We start from the raw sequence: 21,616 nt of genomic DNA on the forward strand, positions 1-21,616 counted from the left end.
GACCATGCAAGCGGCGCTGTTTGAGCGCAGAAGGCTGCGTGATGAACGAGAAAGTTTTCTGAGACAACTGGCGAGAGTCGGCCGCACGTTTTCCACGGTGCCTGGACTGCACGAGATCCGAGCACAGGCAGAATGCACGACGGCACGCACATGAACGAGACGACGCATGCAAAATTGTGATTGCGTGCTCACCGGACCTTTCCCAGGTAATCACCACGATTACGGAGACGCATCGAAGGTCAGCGCATTTCTGGCGAGATGACGAACACACGTTGCTCTGCTACATCGCCCACGAGCTACATCGCCCACGCGCAGGTCATTCCAGCAACGAGCCACGAGACGCGCAACGTACGCAGCGCGCACGAGCCAGAAGGCACCACGTTCCTGGCACCCGCTCTTCCGCCACAGACGTACACGAACGGAACGCTGAGAGCACGGAACGCAACGGAGCCGGTACGTACATTTTCCGCACGTGCTGTCCCGGCGCGGGTCCACGCAACCAACGACATCGCATCCGGATTGGTGGATATGGCCACGACAAGCGAGCAAGACGCACGGCGCCCGAAATGCACCATACGTGGCGAACAACCGCACCCCAATTATAGGGGAGTTTCCTAGATAAAACGAGACGCACAGCGCACGAAACGCACTAGAAGTGACGAACGACATCCAACTTGAACCAGTGGAGCTGACCACGGAGAACGAAATGCACAACGCACGGAACGCCACCAAGCCGCAGCACACACGGAGGAAACTGCTGTTCGCGACATCCTCCGCTCCCACTGCAGGTGCTATCCGGACTTGGCCAGCGAATGTTACAAGCGCAGAAATCACCTGGCTACAAGCAACAAAAGACCCAGCGCACGCGGTTCAACCCTACCGGAAAGTACGAGCTCTCCGACACCCGCTGCTCCCGCCCGAGTCCAGCGGACGAACGACATGACACTCGTGCAAGCAGGTCCGTCAACGAGCAACGACACGGCCAGCGCATGCGGCATGTCCGTGCAAGAATTAACAAGATCACCGGAACCCGCGCTCCGATCGAGACTCACATGACAAACGGCATTTCGTACAAGAGGACGCAACCGCGAGCAAGCGGACTCGCGATAAACGGATCCTGCTTGTATGGGAGAGATAGCAATTATAGCATTCTCGAAACAACGGGCAGAAGACGAGGTCTTGAGCGACGACACGGACGCGGCAAGAACGGCAACGAATGAACCCGATCCAGACGAAGCATCGAATGCCCTGACGATGAAGTCACGCTTGCGACGCCGAGGAATGTGGGACCGAACGGACGGCACGAACTACGCCCGCTTCCCCACCACAACGGTTTCACTTCCGAAACAACCACGGCGACTGCGAGCACGGAGCCGCAACGACTTTGACCGATCAGCCATGCCACCCTACGAAAACGTCCCGCTACCGCACACTAAACGAAAAACCAAACGGCTCCCGCACCATACGCAATGCACGCGTCAATTCAAGCAACGTCCTCAACGCGCCGAACTATGCCATCCCTACACAGCGCAGCTCGCCACCGGACAAACCAGACGTCTACGCCCCCACATGCATCAAGCACGCGACGAGCTACACGAACACAATCACCGACGGAAGCGGCGCAACCAACGCAACGCCGTAAACACCGTCAAGTTCAGGTCTGACGAAGTGAATCCCACGGCACACACACAATAAAATCAAGCAGATTTGAAATTCACCGAAACTCAACGAGACGAACACCCTCTTAACGAAGTTTCTAGTATCTGGAACAACAAAAAACAAACGCCAGCATCGAGCATCTGTGAACAAGCGGACAGTGATCTGGATACGAACGGACGTCAATCTACGCGAACGCTTCATTGTGCCAGGGGGCAGGCGCATTTCGGATTCAGAGCACGATTAGGATACGTATCAGCGCGCCCGGAAACGAAAACGGGCGACAAAAGCTGCCACCCGAAGACACGCAGAAAAACAGTTTACGGCCACGGCCGCACCGACAAGCCCCGAGCTCCCCTGAGCCCGACCCGACCTGAGAACAAGACGAGACGCCAGGCGCAACGCGAGTGCTTACGTTCCGTTTCGCTTTCTCACATGTACAGTGTACTTGCCTTCGGACAGTAAGTCGCCCAACGACAGTGCACTGCGTCAGACGTTTTCTTCCTCTGTCCTGATTTATATGTAACCTGTGTTTTTCTAATCAATTAAACAATTTATTTTTTCTACTTAGTCTTTCATTCGAGCTACGACCTAGCTAACAGTGCAGATAAGTTGATTATTCGTGAGTAATACAAATTGAGTACTCATGAGTACTGATTGAGTACTCATGAGTGCAGAATGAGTAGTACTCATGAGTGCAGAATGAGTAGTACTCGCGAGTGCAGAATGAGTAGTACTCATGAGTAGTACTCATGAGCAGTAGTACTCATTGAGTACTCATGAGTACAGATTGAGTACTCATGAGTACAGATTGAGTACTCATGAGTACAGATTGAGTACTCATGAGTACAGATTCAGTACTCATGAGTACAGATTGAGTACGAATACTCGTGAGGACAAATGAGTTTGAGTACAAGTGAGTACGATTACAAATGAGTATTTGATGAGTGAGTACGAGTGATTTTGTGAACAGACGAACTTTTTGAGTCTGAGTTTGATTGAGTACAGCGTAAATAAAAAAAAATGTGATTGAGTTTGAGTGAGTTCTTTCTGTTTTGCCGACCTATGGACACTTCTGAACGAATGTTCAACCATGGTCGATGGCATCGTGGCCCACACCTCGCACGCCCATCCCGCGAGCTTCTCCAGAGGCGCACGCTTCAGCCGACCGCTCGTTTTGAATGTGTGAGAGCCGCTGCTGCCATTGCTGTTATCAAGCGCGCAAGTGGAACGATTTGACGATTTGTGTGAACGCCGATAGAAAAGCCTAAGCGCCTATGCTTCATACGTCCGAAAAATTTGCTAAGACCTTTGGCGCCATCTTGAGATGGCGATGGGTGGGACAAAATTTCCGCTGTTTCGGCAGTTTCGGTTTCGTATCCGATTCTAATGCGCATGCAATTTTTCAACATATTTTTCCGGAAAAAAAGTGCACGTTAGAATCGGGTAAGTACGGTAGTCTTATTTTGCCTTCCACTAAAGCTGACTGCTTAAATGTCAGCTCTATTCCTCCTCGAGTCCTGTAGCAATGCTACATGCACAAGACATGATCATCACGGAAGGTCCCCTTATCAAAATGTGCAATTAGTTTACTACACCTCAGACACTATGAACAACATAAGCAAAAATTAAAGCCGTTCCACTCAACGTGAAAGCCGATGGAAGTGCAGAGAAAGTGATTCGCCATAGTGGGCTGTGGCGCCGTTATCCGCTCACTGCTGCCATCAAATGCAAGTCAAATTTCCTGCCTTCACAGTGCTCGCGTGCCCCGTGCCCGAAACTGCGCCTGCAGGAGTTCTGTTGTTTTTGTGCTTGCTTTTCCTCCCGCAAGTGCCAGCGTTGCACTGCCACTTTTTGTCGCGTACTATCGAAAAACTCAATCCAACAAGCATTCCTAACTGAATGAATGCGGGCACTGTTGGTTAATTGCATATATTTTGCCTCGAATGTACCTGCAGTTTTCTTTGCGCTAAACAACGGGGAGATGTGGGACAAGTGTAAGCGGTTCATCAGTTTCGAACGCTTATGACTATATAAAGCGCTTGGCTTTCGAAGCCTCTGGGTTATGCCGCGACATGGCTCAGAGGTACATCGCTGCGACAACGGAATGCCGTGTGGCTCTACTTGGGTCCAGCGAGCGAGCTACGATGACAAGGTGAACCCCTAAAGTGCTCTGCACTTAAAATGCTGAGGGAAGGGTGCATATGTATGGAAATGCTGGACACTTCACCATACAATGGCTGTTATTTGCTTAAACAAAGGCTCAGTGAAGCTGCGGCTGTCATGTCAAGAATTTAGGCACCAGCAACAACCTGTCCTGTGGCTGCCTAGATACAAAGAAGGCCCCCGGGAGCCTCAAATGTAACACTGTATGCGAAAGGCTCGCTGCAGAAACAAAACAAGCATGGTCATACAGTTTGCACCAAGTGGCTGATGTTTTTCTCCATGCACCGGATCCTTCTGTGCACTGCATGGCCCTACACCACCCATGCGCAATCCGAGTGTTACACTGGCCTCCATTCATTTATTGCACACCCGTGCAGACAAACTCCAAGCCTCCCTTTTGGTGACACAAGAGGCAATTTTGTCGCATTGTTTGCCTGTGTAAAACGTCGCTCGTGTGAGCTGGTTTCTGGACATGAACAAAGCCAGTAACGCGAGGCTGTGTACCTGTGGTGCGGGCGCTGGTGCAACAGGTGCCCCCTCTGGTTCGGGTGGCGAGACGTCGTCTGGTGGCTCAGTCTTGATCTTTATACCGCCGTTGGTTGAGCTCTGGGCAGAGAGAAAGGGGGGTGGGGAGAGGAAAAGAGGAAAGCCGAAACAGGGTTAGTCTCCCTTCAACCTGCTTCAGCAACTACCGGAGGCACTTGATACTCACGTGCTTTGAATGCAAAAGCACTAATTAGGCAATGGAGATTCGTTGAATTAGCCACGAGCCTCTGCCAGCAGCTGGCATCTTTACTGGACAATCTCCCCTGAAGTGGGCACGTGTGAATTGAGGGTGGGTATGAATTGAGAATATGCGAATCAACTGTCAACTTCTGACAGCGGCAGTCATCATCACTGCTTAATGCACTTGAGCGGCAGGTACGCGAACATCCCGAACACCATTCGGAACTCTGTACCGAGTAGGTAACGTATTTGCACGATTCTAATGCGCACCCGTTTTGCAAGAAGTAGCCTTGGAATTCGTGTGCACATTGCAATCAGGCTCAAAAACGAAGTCGGCTTCAAAGCAACCAGCGGTGTTGCCACAGACGAAAACTACAGGAACACCTCGTCTCGAGCTTCAACGCCCGAAAGTGTCACCCCCACCCGGGGGTAGGCATGAGTAGGTGACGGAAGCCGAGTGGCCGGCTGACACGACGTGAGGCCGCGTCGCGTTTGCAGGACAAATAAAGATGTTTTCTCTCTCTCTCTCTCTCTCTCTTACAGGAGACACTGTTACAAGAGACATTTGAATGAAAGCGGTTCGGCTGGTTTTCCCATGTTCTTCGCAATGTTAGCAACATTGCATACAAGAGACTTCGGTGACAAGGGACGTCACGTTTCCTGGGTCCCTTGAGTCTCTCTTGTAACGAGGTACTCCAAAAATTCAACTCAATCGAACATAAAACAATCCATCAACGTCATGCGAGTAAATACTGGTACATCCATTCCTCAATGGGAATACTTCATCCAGCTGTAGCACATACTTTTGCAGCTGCAATTACCCGCTCGTTTCAGTCATTATGGTTGCGAACAGAGCCGCTTCATGCACAATGGGCGTCTTGGAGACAACTATCGCGATTGACGCAAACAAAGCGGAGCCATATTTTCATGCACGGCTTCACCGGCCCTGAGCAAGGACGTTTTAGAGGCTTCCAGGTGGAATTCGTTAATTGGCAGCGGATCAACCAACGGCCCCGTCATGTGTAAAATTATTGAAATCAAGGCACTTGAAATTGCAAACACTTTCAATGTTCCCCTTCAGTTTTTAAAGCCAGAGGAAGCTGGGTAAGCAAGTATAGGAAGCACAAGAAATTTTTGCTGCTACAGTTGCGTGCATCAAACAAAATGTCTTTTGGATCTGTGGGGTAAAATCAGTGCCAAGCTATTTTTTTGAATTTTCTTTAGTGAACTTACGTGCGCTTCGCAATCGGGGGCGCATTAGAATCTTGCAAATATGGTACGAATCATTATACTATGATAGCCTCATGGAATCGGCATGAAAGACGTGACGTAGGAGCAAAGTATCGCCAGATAAAGTCGCATTCAAAGCATGCAGGCAGACTGGAGTGCACCTCGCAAGCTGATTTCCATGTGGCGTAACTGTAGGGTCATTTAACTAACACCCACTTGCCCCAGGGTTCGATTCCCATTTCTGCCACTTTTTTTCTTCTTCTTTAGTTACACGCGTGTGGGATTTTGGGGCCATCCACTGCTCACAACGTCAAGTTTATCACTTCATAGGGCACATAATGCTTTCACATTAAAATAAGAAGAAATGCAGGTAAGCAAAAAGTTTCAGGGTGGCTTCAGAATTTCACAAACCCATGCCACGCAGCTTCGTACCGCGTCAACAAGAGTTGTATTTGGGAACATTATACACACAATGCAGAAGGACATAGTTGCTTGAAAGTCTTCACTGAGGGAATGTCCCACAATTCCACACACCTTGCAAGAAATTGTTATGGAGTGAACATACAAAGCAAACTCAGTAAAAAAAGAAAAGAAAAAAGGAAAGTACATATTCATGGGGCGTCAGCAGAGCCAGAGATGTGTGCACCTTCATTGGTATGCGCGGGTTTCATATAAGATTAGAGTTGCATTTTAATGCATACGCATTCCAAGGCTGCTGCACTCAAAACATCGTGCATTCGAAACATAGCACGCCGCATTTCATGTGGATGCATGGGGTATAGGCACTTTCTACGTTGATATAAAAGTGCTTATTCAGTGGACTCCGGTTAAGAAAAACAACACTTTTGCTCTCTCGTAACGTCCACAATGCAAAAAAACCTCCACTTAAAAAACAAATTTCCGTTAGTATGAACACATTTTCATGGTTCCTTCAAGTTTGTCATAATGGGAATCTACTGCGTTGCCCCCTTTGAAAGCTGTCTTCTTAGCAATGCATTCGTGCATATAAGCCGTATTTAAAGGGGAGTGGTGAACAGTTGTCAAACCCGCTATATGGCGACTTTGTGAGGATGGCTTTGCCGCGTGACTTTCACGCACTGCACCGAAGACTCACAAAAGTAAATAAGCGACATAAGAACGCCCGGGGGGATTCCGCGTGGTAAGTGTGATGGGTGCGGCCAGACTGCTTACACACCGTCGCTGGATTCCTCAAAGGAGTTATCTTAAGATTTTACGAATCGCAGTGAGTCAGAAGAGAGCGTGCTTACAGGGTTCGGAAATTTCGCGATGCTCCTGCTCCCAGATGACTGCAGCTGCTGATTCTGCGAGAGAGAGAGGGAGAGAGAAATACGCATCAGACAGGCTAGCGAGATTTGAATAAAGACATTGCTGAAAGTGCCTAAGCAGTTGATACAAAATACCACGTGCCAAAGTGTACTATCACATGTATGTGCTCCCTATCATAAGCTGAAGAGGCAGAGCATTTTTCCATCCGGATGTACTACACAACCAGCAGACTGTTTGACAGAGTGGCAATTCTCAGTGGGAGTGTTGTGAAGAGGGCTCGTTATTTCACTCGGTGCTTTCAACGTCACCACTGGAGCATTAATAAATCCGCAGCTAACCATTTTGTAACCCTCACCTTTTTGTTTTAACCGTTATTTTTTTCAGTCAAACATTTTTACAAAGAACCAGCATGCAAGGCAAAAACTGGTTTGCTTTTCCCTCCCGCAGCAACGAACAAGCCGACCCACTGCAGGATCCTACATGCCTTCCACTTTGAGTTGCTTCCTTCAAAGCAGGGAGGACGTGCTGCTGAACCTAAGAATGTGGGTTCAATCCTGGCCGCAATGGCCGCTTTTCAGATGGAGGCGAAAAGCAAAATCGCCCATGTTTTGAGATGTGCGTGCACATTGAAGATCCCCAGGTGGTCTGAGCCCTCCACTACAGTGCGCCTCAGAGCCCTGGTGCAGCTTCAGCGCATTTTTAAACCCCACAATAAATCATCACTTGTTGAGGCAGAGTCTGGTTTGTGCGAAAGAGGTGTTACGAACATCCCACGCTTACAGCACCTCTTCTTTTGTGCACCTCCATCCTTCACCAGCCGTCACTTATTACCTTGTGGTAGGGGTGCACCTTCCAGTGGCACGGGCGCTGGATGTGCTGGGAGCGCAGCCTAATGGGCCCTGGACCGCGGCTCTTGGCCGGCTTCTGCTGGGCCACCATCTTGGTGATGTGCGCCGTGGCTGCGTTGCGGGCGGCATGCGCCACCACGTCCCCGTTCGGAGCCCTGGTGAACAAGAACAAGCCATTCAACGAGACATCCGAGTGCACCGTCTGCCGCGCCACTCGCGGCATGCTGGCCCACATACTACAGTGCGCACCCCAAGACCCCGCACCCTCAAGCATCCGACAGCTACCAGTAACAGTGCGAAGAGCCATCACCTCGTCAGACTACAACACCCAGAAATTAGTCGTCCAGTGCGCCCGGGAGGCCCTGGAGAGGCAGCGGGTAGGCGGCGCGACCCCCTTGGGGCCGAGCGCCGGATGCTCAACCTGAAGCTCCTAGGGCTAGCCCGGATGACGCCATCGGCGCCACCGGACCGTTTCTATTCAATAAAGTCTTTTCTCTCTCACTCTCCATTCAACAGGTGCGGTGAGGAACACAGAATGCCATGCATGGGGGTGCCTTGGGGCTCGTAGCGTAGCATTACCAATGTACTTGTCAAAGGATTTTAGGCACGCGTCCCCGCCTTAGATGAGCAACGGGTTCCCTTCCCTCTCTGCAATTTACCAATCACCTATGTAAGAAACGGCATACCATCGCTTCTCAAGCGAAGCGGTGACTACCTCCACCAGGCATCCTGCACCCTGTGCCTACGAGCTGTCTCGTGTCTTGAAGCTACCTCGAAGCCGGAAACGATGACTCCGAAGGTGCCGGCTGAGCGAATTCCAAGAGTTCAATCCCGTCCTGTCCCGAGCTCTTTTATATTTGTTCTATGTGTGCCATCGGCCGCTTTAGGAGCCGTTTCGTTGCTACACATGCCAGGTGATGGCTCCTGTGCTATAGAAGCCATTTAAAATTTTCGCACAAACGGGAACTGCCAATGTATACTTCCTCGTATTACATCGCACGTGCGCGCAACCTCGCTTTGTGGCCTTGTTATTGATAGTCTGCACTGAGCCTTTAACTACTTGCCAGCAGCTCAGTGCCACAATGAAGGCCTCCATGTTTATCGTGTTGTGCTCCAGTCTTGATGCTTTCATGTGGGGCGGCTGCGGCACCCTTTGATCCAGATATCTCGGCCCCTCAGGCTGTGCGCAGTTGGAATTTACCCAGAGCTCAAAAGTGCATGGGAACGGCGTGCACGGGGGTGGAACTGGTTACATTGGTACAGCAAAAGTCGTGGGAGCAGCCAGAAAGCCCGTATGGCAGGGGGCTGGCACAGGCTTCTCTGCCAGTCACCTCCCAACTAAGTTTAATCTACTTATCTACTATACTAGGCGGTCTACCGTGCACTAGAATATACTACAAACCAGGAACGCGCCTCTTGTATTATACCTGACTACAATTTACAATATGTGTGGACCTTTACACATTTACAATATGTGTAATTTTACAATATGTGGACTTTTACAATATCTGGACTTTTTACAATATGTGGACTTTTCAATACGTGGACTTACATTATGTGGAAATTTACAATATGTGGACTTTCCTACCTTCGGCCCCAGCAAGTGCACCGTAAAACACGGTTCCAACGAGTCACGCACAGAGTCGAAGGGGATTAGATAACAGGCCTTGCTTCGCGTCCGGTAAACATGTTAAGCAAATGCATGGCAGCATTCCGTAAAAGAAGGCGTTTGCTCGCATTTTTTCTATCAAACAGATGTTTGAGTGCGTGCAAAGCAGAACATAGCTTTGTCTTCACCCGTCACGAGGTTTCGAGTTGACGAACGTACGCCATAGAGTACGTAACAAGAGCGTGTTAGGAGGCATAATTAATGCTGGCCCATCCTCTACATAAGCACAGCTAACCTCAACGTTCACGGGCAAAAATGAGTAATTACCTCACAAGAAAGGCCAACTGAATTAAGAAGTGAGGGAAAAAGGGTCCAAGACCCCTTTTGTTCGATACATGCAGCTATGCTCCTCAAAAATATGTTTCAGCAAGAATTAGAAAGAACGGTAACGGGCATTGAAAGTTGTCGTAGGCTCGGCAAAAAAGCAAATGACAGGCCACGACCTGTGATCATAAAATTTCTTGACTACCGGGAAAAAACTGTTTTATCGAGTGCATTTAAATTAAAGGGAAGCACATTGTCCCTGTCTGAAGACTTTTCCAAACGAGTTCGTGAAACATGGAAGCAACTATGGAAAAGTTCAGAGGAAGAAAGGCTGCATGGCTATAAGACAAGGATAGTTTATGATAAGCTTAAGGTTGACGACATCTTGTTTGCATGGGACGAGGGTAAGGGTTCACATTTCAGGCTGAACAAAAAATCGAATTGACAAGCCCTCCAGCCCATTAAAAATACTAAATGTAAATTTTGGGAGCGTTCTTAATAAGGCCACTGAACTAGAAGCATTAATCCTTTCTCGTGATCCAGCTATTGCTGTTTTGATTGCTGTTTTGAAGTGACTCGATCTAAGATTGCAAGTTTGTTCCGTCTGGCCACAGCGCATACAGAAATGACCGCGGTAGTGAAAGAGGCGGTGTTTGTGTACTTTTTAAAGAAAACCTTAAAATATGTAGAATGGCAGATATACCAGGCATAGAAGGTATTTTTCGTAAGGTTTACCACGACGACGTCCATTACATTATAGGAGGTGTTTATAGGCGCCCAAACGCAACTATTGATGTGTTGAATGAATTGCGAAATTTTTTGTAGATCGGAAAAGCTTTTCCTTAAAGCAGAGCGACCCTTCGGGTGAAGCTGTTCTTGATATTTGTAACAGTTTTGACCTCTTTCAGTTAGTTGAAGGCTACACAAGAATTCAGGGTACCTCTCGGTCAATCCTTGATCTTTTCTTCGTTAATCAGGCAATGGCACCTCAAGCAAGTACTGAGATATTTCCTAGAATTTCCGATCATCATGCTGTGTTATTTACTCTAAATGACACACCTTTCGACAAGAAATTAACCTTCTTATCTTTTCCTAATTTTGATCGTGCAGATGACACTGCTATTATAGATCTGCTTTCATTCAACTTTGACAACTTTGCGAATAATGAAACTGATATACATAATTTATGGAACTTGTTTAACTCTTTCGGGACCGCTCCATAGGCCATCGATCACATATGATCGATGGTTTCGCGAGCCTGCAGAATACAAATTTTCGTTCAATGGAACACCTAGCGACATCTAGGAGATAGTTTGAAAACTGGAGTTTTCTCTTTTGTGAAGTTTCTTTTTTTATCGCCAGGCGGCAACGCATCAGATATTTTATTCTGATGGGCAGTGGTTTCAAATGTAAACAAACATGGCGTCATACTCGCGCGATAAGAAATCCGCCTCGTCTCGTCTCGCACATCTTCGCCTTCTACTGTGGATTTTAACGATGAGAGTGGCAGTGAAGAGTCGGAATGCGGCTTTAGAGATCAGATTTCAGCTCGAGTGAAGATTCGGGTGTCGATCAGCCTGGAACATCAAATCGCGCTCAAAGGTGGGTGTTGGTTTCGGTTTCAATTGGCTCTGGAGTAGGTATGTGCGCTCGAAATATGTTCTGGCTGGTTTATATTTGTTCGCAAGGGTGTTAACTACCTATGGTGGTGATCTCCTGCCACCAGCGCAGAAACGGCTCAAGTTTTCGCCGAGACGAGAGCCCGGCGTGTACCTGGGCGACGATGTAGCCATGGCCCTGGTGCCAAAGAGATCACACACAAAACAAAAAAACCAGTCACACCTAGCCGCATCAAACTTTCGCAATGAAAAAACAAAGCATTGTGTTAGATTTTGTATATCTTGAAATAATTTTATTCTTTTTTAATATTTTTATATTTATGCTTTTTTCTATCTTTTTCTGTAGTTTTTTTACGAAGTTCTTACTTTCAGATTTTTTCATGGTTCTATCGTCAGTGTTGAAGTAAAACTTGGTATTGTATGTCAAAGAACATATAATTAGCTGCATTTTAGTATATGCTAAGGGAGGATGGTGCCTTTGCTTTATGTATAAAAAATTGTACCGAGACCTCCCTTTTTCATCACTTTTTCCGGCGGTCCCGAAAGAGTTCAGGATATTGCCAAAGAATGCATAGAATCATTCGTGCCTTTGGTTACTAAAAAACCGAAGCGAAAAAATTTGTGGATTTCTTGAGTGACACTGAGGTTAAGAAGGCAAATAAAGCGGCTAAAGAAAAATCATAGACTGAATGTGACATATTCAGAACAAATCGCCGACCTTTCAGTAAAATTGAAAAATCAAATAAGCAGCGTTATTTTGGCGAATCCTTGCCGAAATACTTGACCTCGTGTTCAGAGAAATTTTGGAGGAGCATTTCGCCCGTGCAGAAAGAGTGCGAAGTCTTTAATGTTGGCGGCATTCTAACGCACGACAATTTTCGCATTGCAAATGCTTTCAACGATCATTTCAAATCAGTTTTTTTTCTTTGACAACTCTGTATTACCGCTCTTCGAAACTTTTTCGCCGCGAATGCCTGATGTTGCTGTTAGCGAAGAGGGCATATTAAACATGCTTGTGAACCTCGATATCAGGAAATCTTCTGGACTGGACATCCTTAATGCATTCTTAAAGAGATACGCTGAATGGATGTCAAAGTACCTCCATGTTCTTTTTTGCAAAATCACTACGCAAGGGCCAGGTTCTGGACTACTGGAAAACAGCCAGAGTCAAGCCTATCCATAAATCAGGAAATAAGCAGAGTGTCAAAAATGATCGTCCTGTCTCGCTAACTTCAACTGTTTGTAAGCTTCTCGAACACATTATCCACAATATTATTTAAAATTTTCTGGACGGACATAACATCTTAAACCAACATCAGCATGGATTCAGGAAGGGATTTTCAACGACGACACAATTGGTATCAACAATACACGACTTTGCTACTTCAATTAATAATGGCAAACAAAGAGATGCAATTTTTATGGATTTCTCGAAAGCTTTTGACAAAGTTTCGCACAACAAATTAGTATACAAATTAGAAAAAATTCTCGGGAATGATCAACTTACTAAATGGATATCAGCCTACTTGAAAAACAGGGAACAATTTGTAGTTTTTAACAATCATTCCTCTCATAGGGTTGCCGTTGACTCTGGCGTCCCACAAGGATCGGTTCTGGGTTCCCTTCTGTTTATTTTGTTCATTAACGACATAGTAAATGATATCCCTGTAAATATTTGGCTCCACGCGGACGATTGCGTTATTTACTCTGAAATCAAATCCTCGAAGGACCAAGTTTTGTTAAATGAGTCGCTAAACAAGGTTGTGTTTTGAAGCGAGGCTTGGCAAATGTCAATCAATTTTGAAAAAACTGTGCACATGTTCATTTCTCATAAGAAAAACCAATTAAATTTTCAATGCTCTACAAACAATGCCATTCTTTCCGAAGTTGAATCCTACAAATATCTTGGGTTGTGTATAACAAATGATCTTAACTGGACAAAACACATTGACATCGTAACTTCCAAGGCTAATCAGAAACTATTTTTTCTACGAAGGACTTTGAGACTTTCACTTCCATCCGTCTGTATTCTTGCTTACAAATCGATAGCACTGCCTATACTTGATTATGCCACGGTGATCTGGGATCTTTTTACCATATTTTCCGGTGTATAAGTCGCATTTTTTTCCTGAAATTTTCGTTGGTGCGTCTTATCCACCGGTGCGACTTATGTATGAAATAAATCCGGTTCGCGGCAGCCGCGCGTGGCCAGCGCAGCTTTTGCAGCTTTTTCTAGTAAAAAACAATGATAATGGCCTGCGACAACCGCGCACCACTTTTGGTCACGCGCAGTAACTGCAGTTCAGAATAAATTCAGAGTAACATCAAACTGGGTTGCAAAAACAAAATGCAGCTTATAAATTATTACAGCAAGTTACTCTGAAGGAGGTAAACATGCTGCTAATTTTTAAAATGACAGCTTCCTGATAAGTTTCGATTTTCGGGCCGCTTCCGTTCGCGTCACTTCCGTCCGCCATGACACCTTTGTTGCGCTGATTTACGACACCCCGCAAGAGACGCGCGATGTTCGGAGAAGTGGCCAAATGGGTCTCCGACTCTTGAGACTCCATTTCTACAAAAACAGCTGTGCTGGGTTGATAAAGGGCGGAGTAATCCGGTCCGCGAGTGGTGACGGTGCTGGCGAAGAAGACATCAGTGAGTCGGAGGATGACAGCGATGCGCCGGCAGAACACCCACTTGAAGTTGCTGAATTGTTTATTTGTTAGCGATTCGGAGGAAGACTTCGATGGTTTTGCCTAAACGCTGTCTGTAAGTACATGCCATCTGTGTGTATCAACAAACCATTTTTGAGAAGCTCTGTATTGACTTTGGACGGTAAATGCACGTGTCTAGCCCTCCTTACCGGGGGATGCATTCATAGGCGGCGGCCGCCACAACCATGTACTTTTGCCACACTTTCTAATGATATGATTCACTATGAGTTGACCTAATTAACAAGTGCGTCTTGTATACCAGTGCGTCTTATACACCGGTGCGACTTATACAAAGGTGCAACTTATAGACCAGAAAATATGGTACTCAAATTAAAGGAGCCATGAAGAGAAAACAAAAGTTTGTTTTATTCGAAAGATTAGGTGTTTCATAGTACCCAAAGCGCTTTCCCGGAAGCAAATGATGCTTTATTCACTGAGAAATAAGGCAATTTAAGCCAAAATTTTAAATCTCCCGCTAAAATTGCACATTTCGTCACGTGAACAATGGCGTCATACGAGCCGGTCCATGAAACAGATACTTAGTATGTCGACTCCATATAGCACCCACACGCGGGAGTCGACCGAGACGGCGGCCATTTTAAAAATACTAGTAAAACCTAGTGCACCCGCAGCCCTAGTCATGGAATCGCCTGATCCGGAGAACAAAACTCTCGCCGAGGAGTTCGGGCTTGCATTAAACAACCTCACACCACTTGAACGCTCTATGCTTCTAAGTGCACGAGCGGCAAGAGTTGTGGGATACGCGGTGGACGGGAAAGCGACCATTCCGCGATAGCCACAACAGACGAACGCCCAGCCGTCGGCACCGCTGCCTCGTCAGCCCCGTCGCGACGGACGAATACAGACTGGTACGTATGTGCCGTATTTTTAATTTCAGTAGCAGTATCGCTTATGCCAGTTGGCCGGTATCGTGTATGGAAAGCCGTTCGCTCGAGCTCTCTGCTCCGACCAGAAAGATTCGAGCGTCAATGCGCGGTGTGTACGGCAATTTTTTTCCCCAAGGTCAGAGCGATTTTGACGAAGTCGGCGACGAGCGCCAGCATGTCCGGGTCCCTGCCGTAATCACTTCCTCGGAAATGAAGCGAGCACACTCGTACTTCCTTTAGCTCTCTTTCTCCTCTGTTTGCAAAGTTCACAAAACGTAGCCACTTGCTTCGCCGAGGTTCGTCGTTGGGCAGCACATGAAAGGAGATCTCACCGGCGGGGATGTCGCACTCCCTCAACGATTTGCCCGTACTACAGTCAAACCCGTTTATAGCGAACTGCAATATGCACCGGAATTAGTTCGATATAGCCGAACCCGCCTATAACGAGCTCATTGTTATGAGTTCGCAATCCCCGGGAGCCCCCCGCCCCCTCGCCAACTCTGCCATCCAGGTATGCAGAAACGAACACAGTACAGAAGCCATTACCAGACCAAAATAGCCCATTTATTGCAAGTATCAAAGCTACTTTCCACCTTAACTGTCCACGTTGCAAAAAAACAGTGATTTTTGTTTTCACTTTCGTTTTGGCGGCTTCAACTAGCATAGCATTCTCTACACGAAACATTGTTTGCACCAGTTCGAGTCCGCGTCCTCAAAATCCAAGCATTGGCGGAGCACATCGACTGCCGAAAGCGCTGCATTATAGGCGTCGGACGGATTTCACTAGTGACATCATCGGGAACGTTGGCGAGCTCTTCCCACAGTTCGCCGATGCTGCTGTCTTGGTCCGCACGCACTGACTGAGCGGGTTCCGTCGCGAGTCCCGCGCATCGGAAACAGTTCCGGAAAGTATTGGGCGTCACAACGCTCCGTGCGAGGCGCAATGTCTCAGTCGCGACTCTTGCTCCGTGGTCGCGGCCAATCGACATCTCAATCGCCGCTCCGAGATCATGCATTTCGGTGGCCATTCTAGGCACCCACAGTTCGATATATCGGATGTGAACTTCGTTATAAGGAATATGTTTCCCATGTATTTCTGTAACTGAATTATTTTTGTTCGATATATAGCATAATTCGCTCTATCCGGGTTCGTTATAGCCGGGTTTGACTGTACATGGGCATTTCAAAACACAGCAACGAAATTTCATTGTAAAGTACTCGAACAAACTGAAGTTTTCAGTGGTTGTAAACTGTAAACGAGCTCGTAACGACAGCAGCAAGCCAACACGACCTCCATACCGAAACCTGTGCGACGAGTGGCACTATCTCGTTGCTGCTCTGTGTTCCTTACTCCCCTTGTTTCTATTTTTACCTTTGCTGGTTGGCGATATGACGGCCAACCTCCTGTGAAGGGATTACGATACCAAGCAAGGTCGCGGCTGTGCGTGCTGGGACGGTTCGTTGGCCCCGAAGAGCCTTGTACCCGAAAATTCGTCTGCGCGACGGTGGCGACGGCGAGATGTCGAGTTCGGCTGGCGGAAGTTTCGTACGCATTGGCATACACGCTTGTGTGTTCGTTCGGAACTTCAACCGTTTACTCCACCGTTCTTTGTCATAAAAAGAATGTGCAGTATGTTTCACGGGCATTTAGCTCGCTATTCAAACTGTAAGCCCTGCCTAACATGCATTTGCTTTTGCCGGCCTCTGCCAATCGCAGAGCATTCTCGAGTGACATCATAGGTTCTGTTGCGGAAAATGAGCTGGTGGGTCGCATGGTCATTTCCTTTTTTCCTAATTATGTAGCTTATTTGAGCGAAGTTTGCGTTATAAGTGGTGTCGTTATGGTTCTAACGAGGCAATCTTTCGAATGAACCAAACTTGTGTTTTCTCTTCATGGCTCCTTTAACATTCATAAAGTATAAAAAATACAAAGAAGAGCAGTTCGCTTCATATATAAAAGTTATGGATGAACCTCGGTAACTGAACTGTTAGTCAGGGCTAACTTACCTTCACTTTTAGAAAAAAAAAAAAAAGTATATCGCGATTAAAATATCATATCAATTAATTAATGGGCATTACAAGGTAGACATTGGAAAAATTATTTCATTTTCTTCAGGTTACGCCAGTAGGCAACGCCACGATCGTACAATAACTCCGTTCCGTACACACAATAATTGCTTCAAATAATCTTTCCTCCCTAGAACCGTGAAGGATTGGAATAGTTTAAATAACCATCAAGTCACAAAACTATCTTTAGCATCATTTGCCGCTGGTCTGGAATAGAAGAGAATAGTTTTACTAGTGTGTTAGTTTTGTTTCCTTTTCGTAAAATGCGAGTGACGTTTCACCTGTATGATTTTGTACGTTTGCTTACGTTTGTAAAACGCAAGTGATGGTTCGTTGTTTGCCTTGTGTTATATGCTTATTTTTTTCTTTAGTAACCACCTGCCAAAATCCCTCCAGGGAATTACAGTACACATAAATAAATAAATAAAAATAAAAAAATAAACGGGCCGGAGGGGGGGGGGGGCACTTCACTTTTGGAACAGGCAGCGCACTCACGATAAGATAAAATGGAAAATGGCCAGGGTTCAACTCAACAATAAACTATTTTACCTTTTGTTTTTGATAATAGGTGACAGGTAAAAAGCGCAAAGGCTCATGTGTGCGTGTTGTTTATTCGTCACAGAGTGCTTACCTTTCAGAGGAGCCCCTAGTAGGATTCATCGTTGTTATTCATTGCATGCGCGATGCATGAGCGTTTTTTTTTTTTTTTTTTGCTGGAAAAAGATAAACAACAAGCACACGCTCGCGTGAAAGCCGCTGGCCTATGGGAGCCAGGAGAGCCTTTGCGCTTTTTACCGGTCACCTATAAGCGGGAAGATTGCAATGGCTGCTGGTGACGACGCATGTATCCCCTCACCGAGCAGCATTTTGGGGCAAAATTCGCGCATTGCCCGCAGCCCCCGTTCACTCCCAAGACCTGCGAAACTGCGCCACCACAGGGAGACCAGAAAATTGTGACAAGTGACTCGGAGAGCGTTAGCCCTTTACTGAGTCCGCCAGACCGAGCGCGCTGGCTGTTATGTACCCGCATACTGCAGCCCTGTTCCTGCACACAACCACTTAGTTAGCGTAAACTCCATGGGCACTCCAACGCTGGAGTCTTTGCCCACTTTATGTTCCTCCTCCTTCCTCTCCCCTCGAGACCCACTCCAATAAACAGTCTTGCCTTGGACTCCGACTCGCACAAACACCTCCATGTCGTGAACGACAGCTGAAAGAATGAGTCCCTACTGTTTCCTGCACAATATGACTGGCACTGACCATTTGAACATCATCCCACAGTTTCCCCACAGGGGTAATTCAAGCGAGATGAAGACGTGAAGCAACAACACAGTTGCCTCACATTTTGCGACATCGTTACATGGCAGTCTCAGTGCAAGACTTCCTGCGCGGTTGGTTACACGTGATGGGCTGCGCACAGAAAAATGTCACGAAAAACGGACCACGCATTCAATCAAACCAACCTCGCCGGAAGTTTTTGACACCCCACAGCATTTGCCCCCCCCCCACTCAAGGGTGTAGTGGACGCACATTCCACACGCACGCTGAAGGTGGTTTTCCCGCGCTGCACTCGGGCAGTTCGGGTTACCAGAGATGCCAGATGTATGACCCTGACGAAGGAGCCGAGCCGGCTCTAAGACGCCGGGTTCCCCAAACTCCATAGGATTGGTTGGAGTTGTAATCATATTTCTCATTTTTAACTTCCCAGCCAGACAGATTTCTGTCAAAAGTTTACCCTCATGACTTAACGTGTTCCGCGCCTGCGCCGCGCCATCGGGAAGGGGTGTTTTACTTGGCTTAATAAATAAGCGAGTGCCAGTAACCGATCGATGCGCTCGCCAGGGGCAGTGCTGTTGACAACTGCAAGCCAGTGCTGCCACTGCTACTGATTTATCAGTAGATCTGCTGATTTTGTTCAATTTCTGATGATTTAGTGATAAGAGTGCAAAATCTACTGATTTTTTGGCTTTCTGCACATCAGGTTAACAAAAGCTACTACTATTTTGAGCCCCAGCTCGTGTTAATCGGGGCATTGCCATTTTCCCGAGAACCAGTTCTGATTGGCTTTCAGGGTCGTCGAGAACTAAAAGCCCACCAAAGGCTGGCTCCAATCCACGGTGTGAAGGTGGTTGGAAAGCAAAGCTTTAAACGGCACCCACAGCAATTTCCCATGCGACGTCACTTGAATTCACGCACGTGACTCAACAAAGAGCGAAACCAGAGATTCTACCAGCCGTTGCCTGGAATTCGCAGGGGCGGCGTCCCAAACGCAGCGGCAGAGTCGGCCACGGCCGGGCAAAGAAAACGGAAAGGAGCGTCTTTCGAAGGGTGAGGCAGCGGAACCTAGCCATCCTGATGTGATAGCTTGGGGCTACACCACGGCGCCACACAAGCGCAGACACTGAAACGGTTCAGCATGTGAGCGTAGTGATTCCCATTTGTACCGATTTAAACTAGTTAGTTTTGCAAGTTCGAGAATTGCGAGAAAGCCGGATGAACTTTTAAAATCACTATTTATCAGAACCAGTTGCTCCTTTCGCCTTTTGTAATACCTCTTAAAATACAACCGAAGGTAGCGTTTCTCTAGCAGCCAGGTGTCTGTATGGGGTTCGCACATTTTGTTTTCCCGCCCTTCAAACCAATCCTTAACGTATGTTTGCCGTACGACCAATTAATTCCTTCGGGTGCGGGTTACCCGGCCTGTCGAACAAGTTAATCAAGCCGTGCGAAAGCAGCGTGCAATGTACGCGAAGCTGCGCCAAAACAGGCCCAAAACAACCGTCACTAAAGCAGACGACAAAGACGTATACGCCCCCGCCGGCGAGCAGGCACTTCCGCGCGGGGAACGCTGGGTAAATTCTCCGTGTCATCTACAGTGTGCTCCGCGAATCACACCGTCCACCCCCCGCCGCCACCTCTGCCGCGTTGGGAGTATGTTGTCCCTGACGCCACGAAAGAACCGTTGGCTGGTAGAGCTCGAAAGCTTTGCTTTAAAAATGTTTCCGGTATGACTTCATTGCGAACACCTCAAAATTCAGTAGGAAAGAAGAAAATGCGTGTTTTATTGTAACTGTAATTCACATAAGGGGTATAAATGTCAGTTTAATGAAACTCACCGGAATTTGCCTAAGAAAACCCGACGACAGTACCCGCAGTACACGGATCAGCTGCTTGCGACACCGACGTGCACAAAGCATATAGTACCCGAAAAGAAATAAAAAGAAAACCATAGTTGCATTTGCTCATCTTCCCCCTACGCGGCGCCACCAATACACGTGCGCGTGGACGATCGTTAAAAAAAAAGTTGGAAATGGAAAGTTGCTCTTTATTACTTGTTTTGAATAGCAAAATCTGCTGATTTCTGCTGAATTTCGAGCCAAATTTTAATTATTTCCGATGATTTTTCAACCAAAAATCTACTACTACTTTTTCTCTGCCTGTGGCAGCACTGCTGCAAGCAGAACGCCGTCCTTACCTTCTCAGCGTGACCACGCCAGGCATGCCCTCAAGGAACGCCGCCAGCGACGAGTGGTCGAAGTCCTTGAAAGGGATCCATTCTCCAACGATTGACTTGTATTCCACTGCGCACGTTAGAAAACCTCGTTAGAAACGCAGCCAGGGCACCCGTTTAAGCTAGGCAAGAAAATACCGCCCAAACAACGGCGCTTAGGACATTCCCTACCGCTCTCCCGTGAAAATGCATGTTCATTACTTTTAACCAACTGCAAGCGGTAAGCACGATCATGACAGCAATCAATAAAAAGCAGCATATTTGACCAAAATACGAAGTTCATACATAAGGCCTATTCGATCACCCTTCTGGGACTGTCCGGTACGGAATGCGGAAGCCGATTTCCCCCACGGATTCACGCCGCCTGCGTACAATCCGGGACTGGTAGATCGAGGATGCCACATAAAAAAAGGGCTGGGTACGCTCACCGTTCAGTTGTTTCAGCGACAGACCATCTTTCTCGATGGCCAGAATGGAGCTCAATATTGTCCCCACGTCGTCCCTTGTCGGAGACATGTCTCCAAGATAAGGGCGCCGAGGAACACAGGACGATGAAAAGACCTGCGACAGATCAGACGGCATAACCGCTGTCAGGCATCGGAACAGTAAAGGTTTACAGAAGCAAAAGCGTGGAAAGCTTCACAACAGCAGCGTGCGTTGCAACGCAACTTCGACACGGACGCTGCTCAAGACTAACGGTACGTCGCTAAGAACAACATGACAAATCTATGTAAGCACTTACTTTGATTACCTGCAAAAGCGCTTAAACGTCACCTGTAAGTATTAAACTCTATTAATACAGGTGCGCTTAAAAGAGCGCGCGCGGCACGAAAGGCAAGAAAACAAGTTTTTTGTTTACGCGCGTGTGCGACTGTCAAACGCCGACGCTTGTCGGCTTGTTTCGGCTCCGATTGTGGGGTGGCTAATAGATACAAGCCTATGAATAACTACTTGGATGATACCTATATTCTG

General features: G+C 47.3%; 1 protein-coding gene across 16 annotated transcripts in view; it reads right to left on the reverse strand.

Annotated features, from left to right (window-relative positions):
• The window catches only part of LOC144175156 (uncharacterized), a 100,484-nt gene extending 78,927 nt beyond the window's left edge, over positions 1 to 21,557 (reverse strand). For 8 of the 16 annotated variants that reach the window (XM_077704255.1, XM_077704253.1, XM_077704250.1 and 5 more), the window contains exons 1-6: positions 21,387 to 21,556; positions 21,073 to 21,205; positions 20,609 to 20,714; positions 7,897 to 8,068; positions 7,047 to 7,100; positions 4,327 to 4,428 (exon numbers count right to left, since the gene is read on the reverse strand). In XM_077704255.1, coding sequence (XP_077560381.1) covers positions 4,327 to 4,428; positions 7,047 to 7,100; positions 7,897 to 8,068; positions 20,609 to 20,714; positions 21,073 to 21,160 — 522 coding nt within the window. In that variant the 5' untranslated portion in view covers positions 21,161 to 21,205; positions 21,387 to 21,556. Of the gene's footprint in view, positions 1 to 4,326; positions 4,429 to 7,046; positions 7,101 to 7,896; positions 8,069 to 20,608; positions 20,715 to 21,072; positions 21,206 to 21,386 lie in introns of all 16 variants that reach the window. The other 8 variants (XM_077704242.1, XM_077704248.1, XM_077704245.1 and 5 more) reach the window with 2 other exon arrangements.
• Between the last annotated feature and the right edge of the window lie 59 nt (positions 21,558 to 21,616).

Source organism: Haemaphysalis longicornis, unplaced genomic scaffold (genome assembly GCF_048455015.1).
Source record: "Haemaphysalis longicornis isolate Haplotype H1 unplaced genomic scaffold, Haemaphysalis longicornis Haplotype H1 scaffold_3, whole genome shotgun sequence".
Classification (NCBI taxonomy): Eukaryota; Metazoa; Arthropoda; class Arachnida; order Ixodida; family Ixodidae; genus Haemaphysalis; species Haemaphysalis longicornis.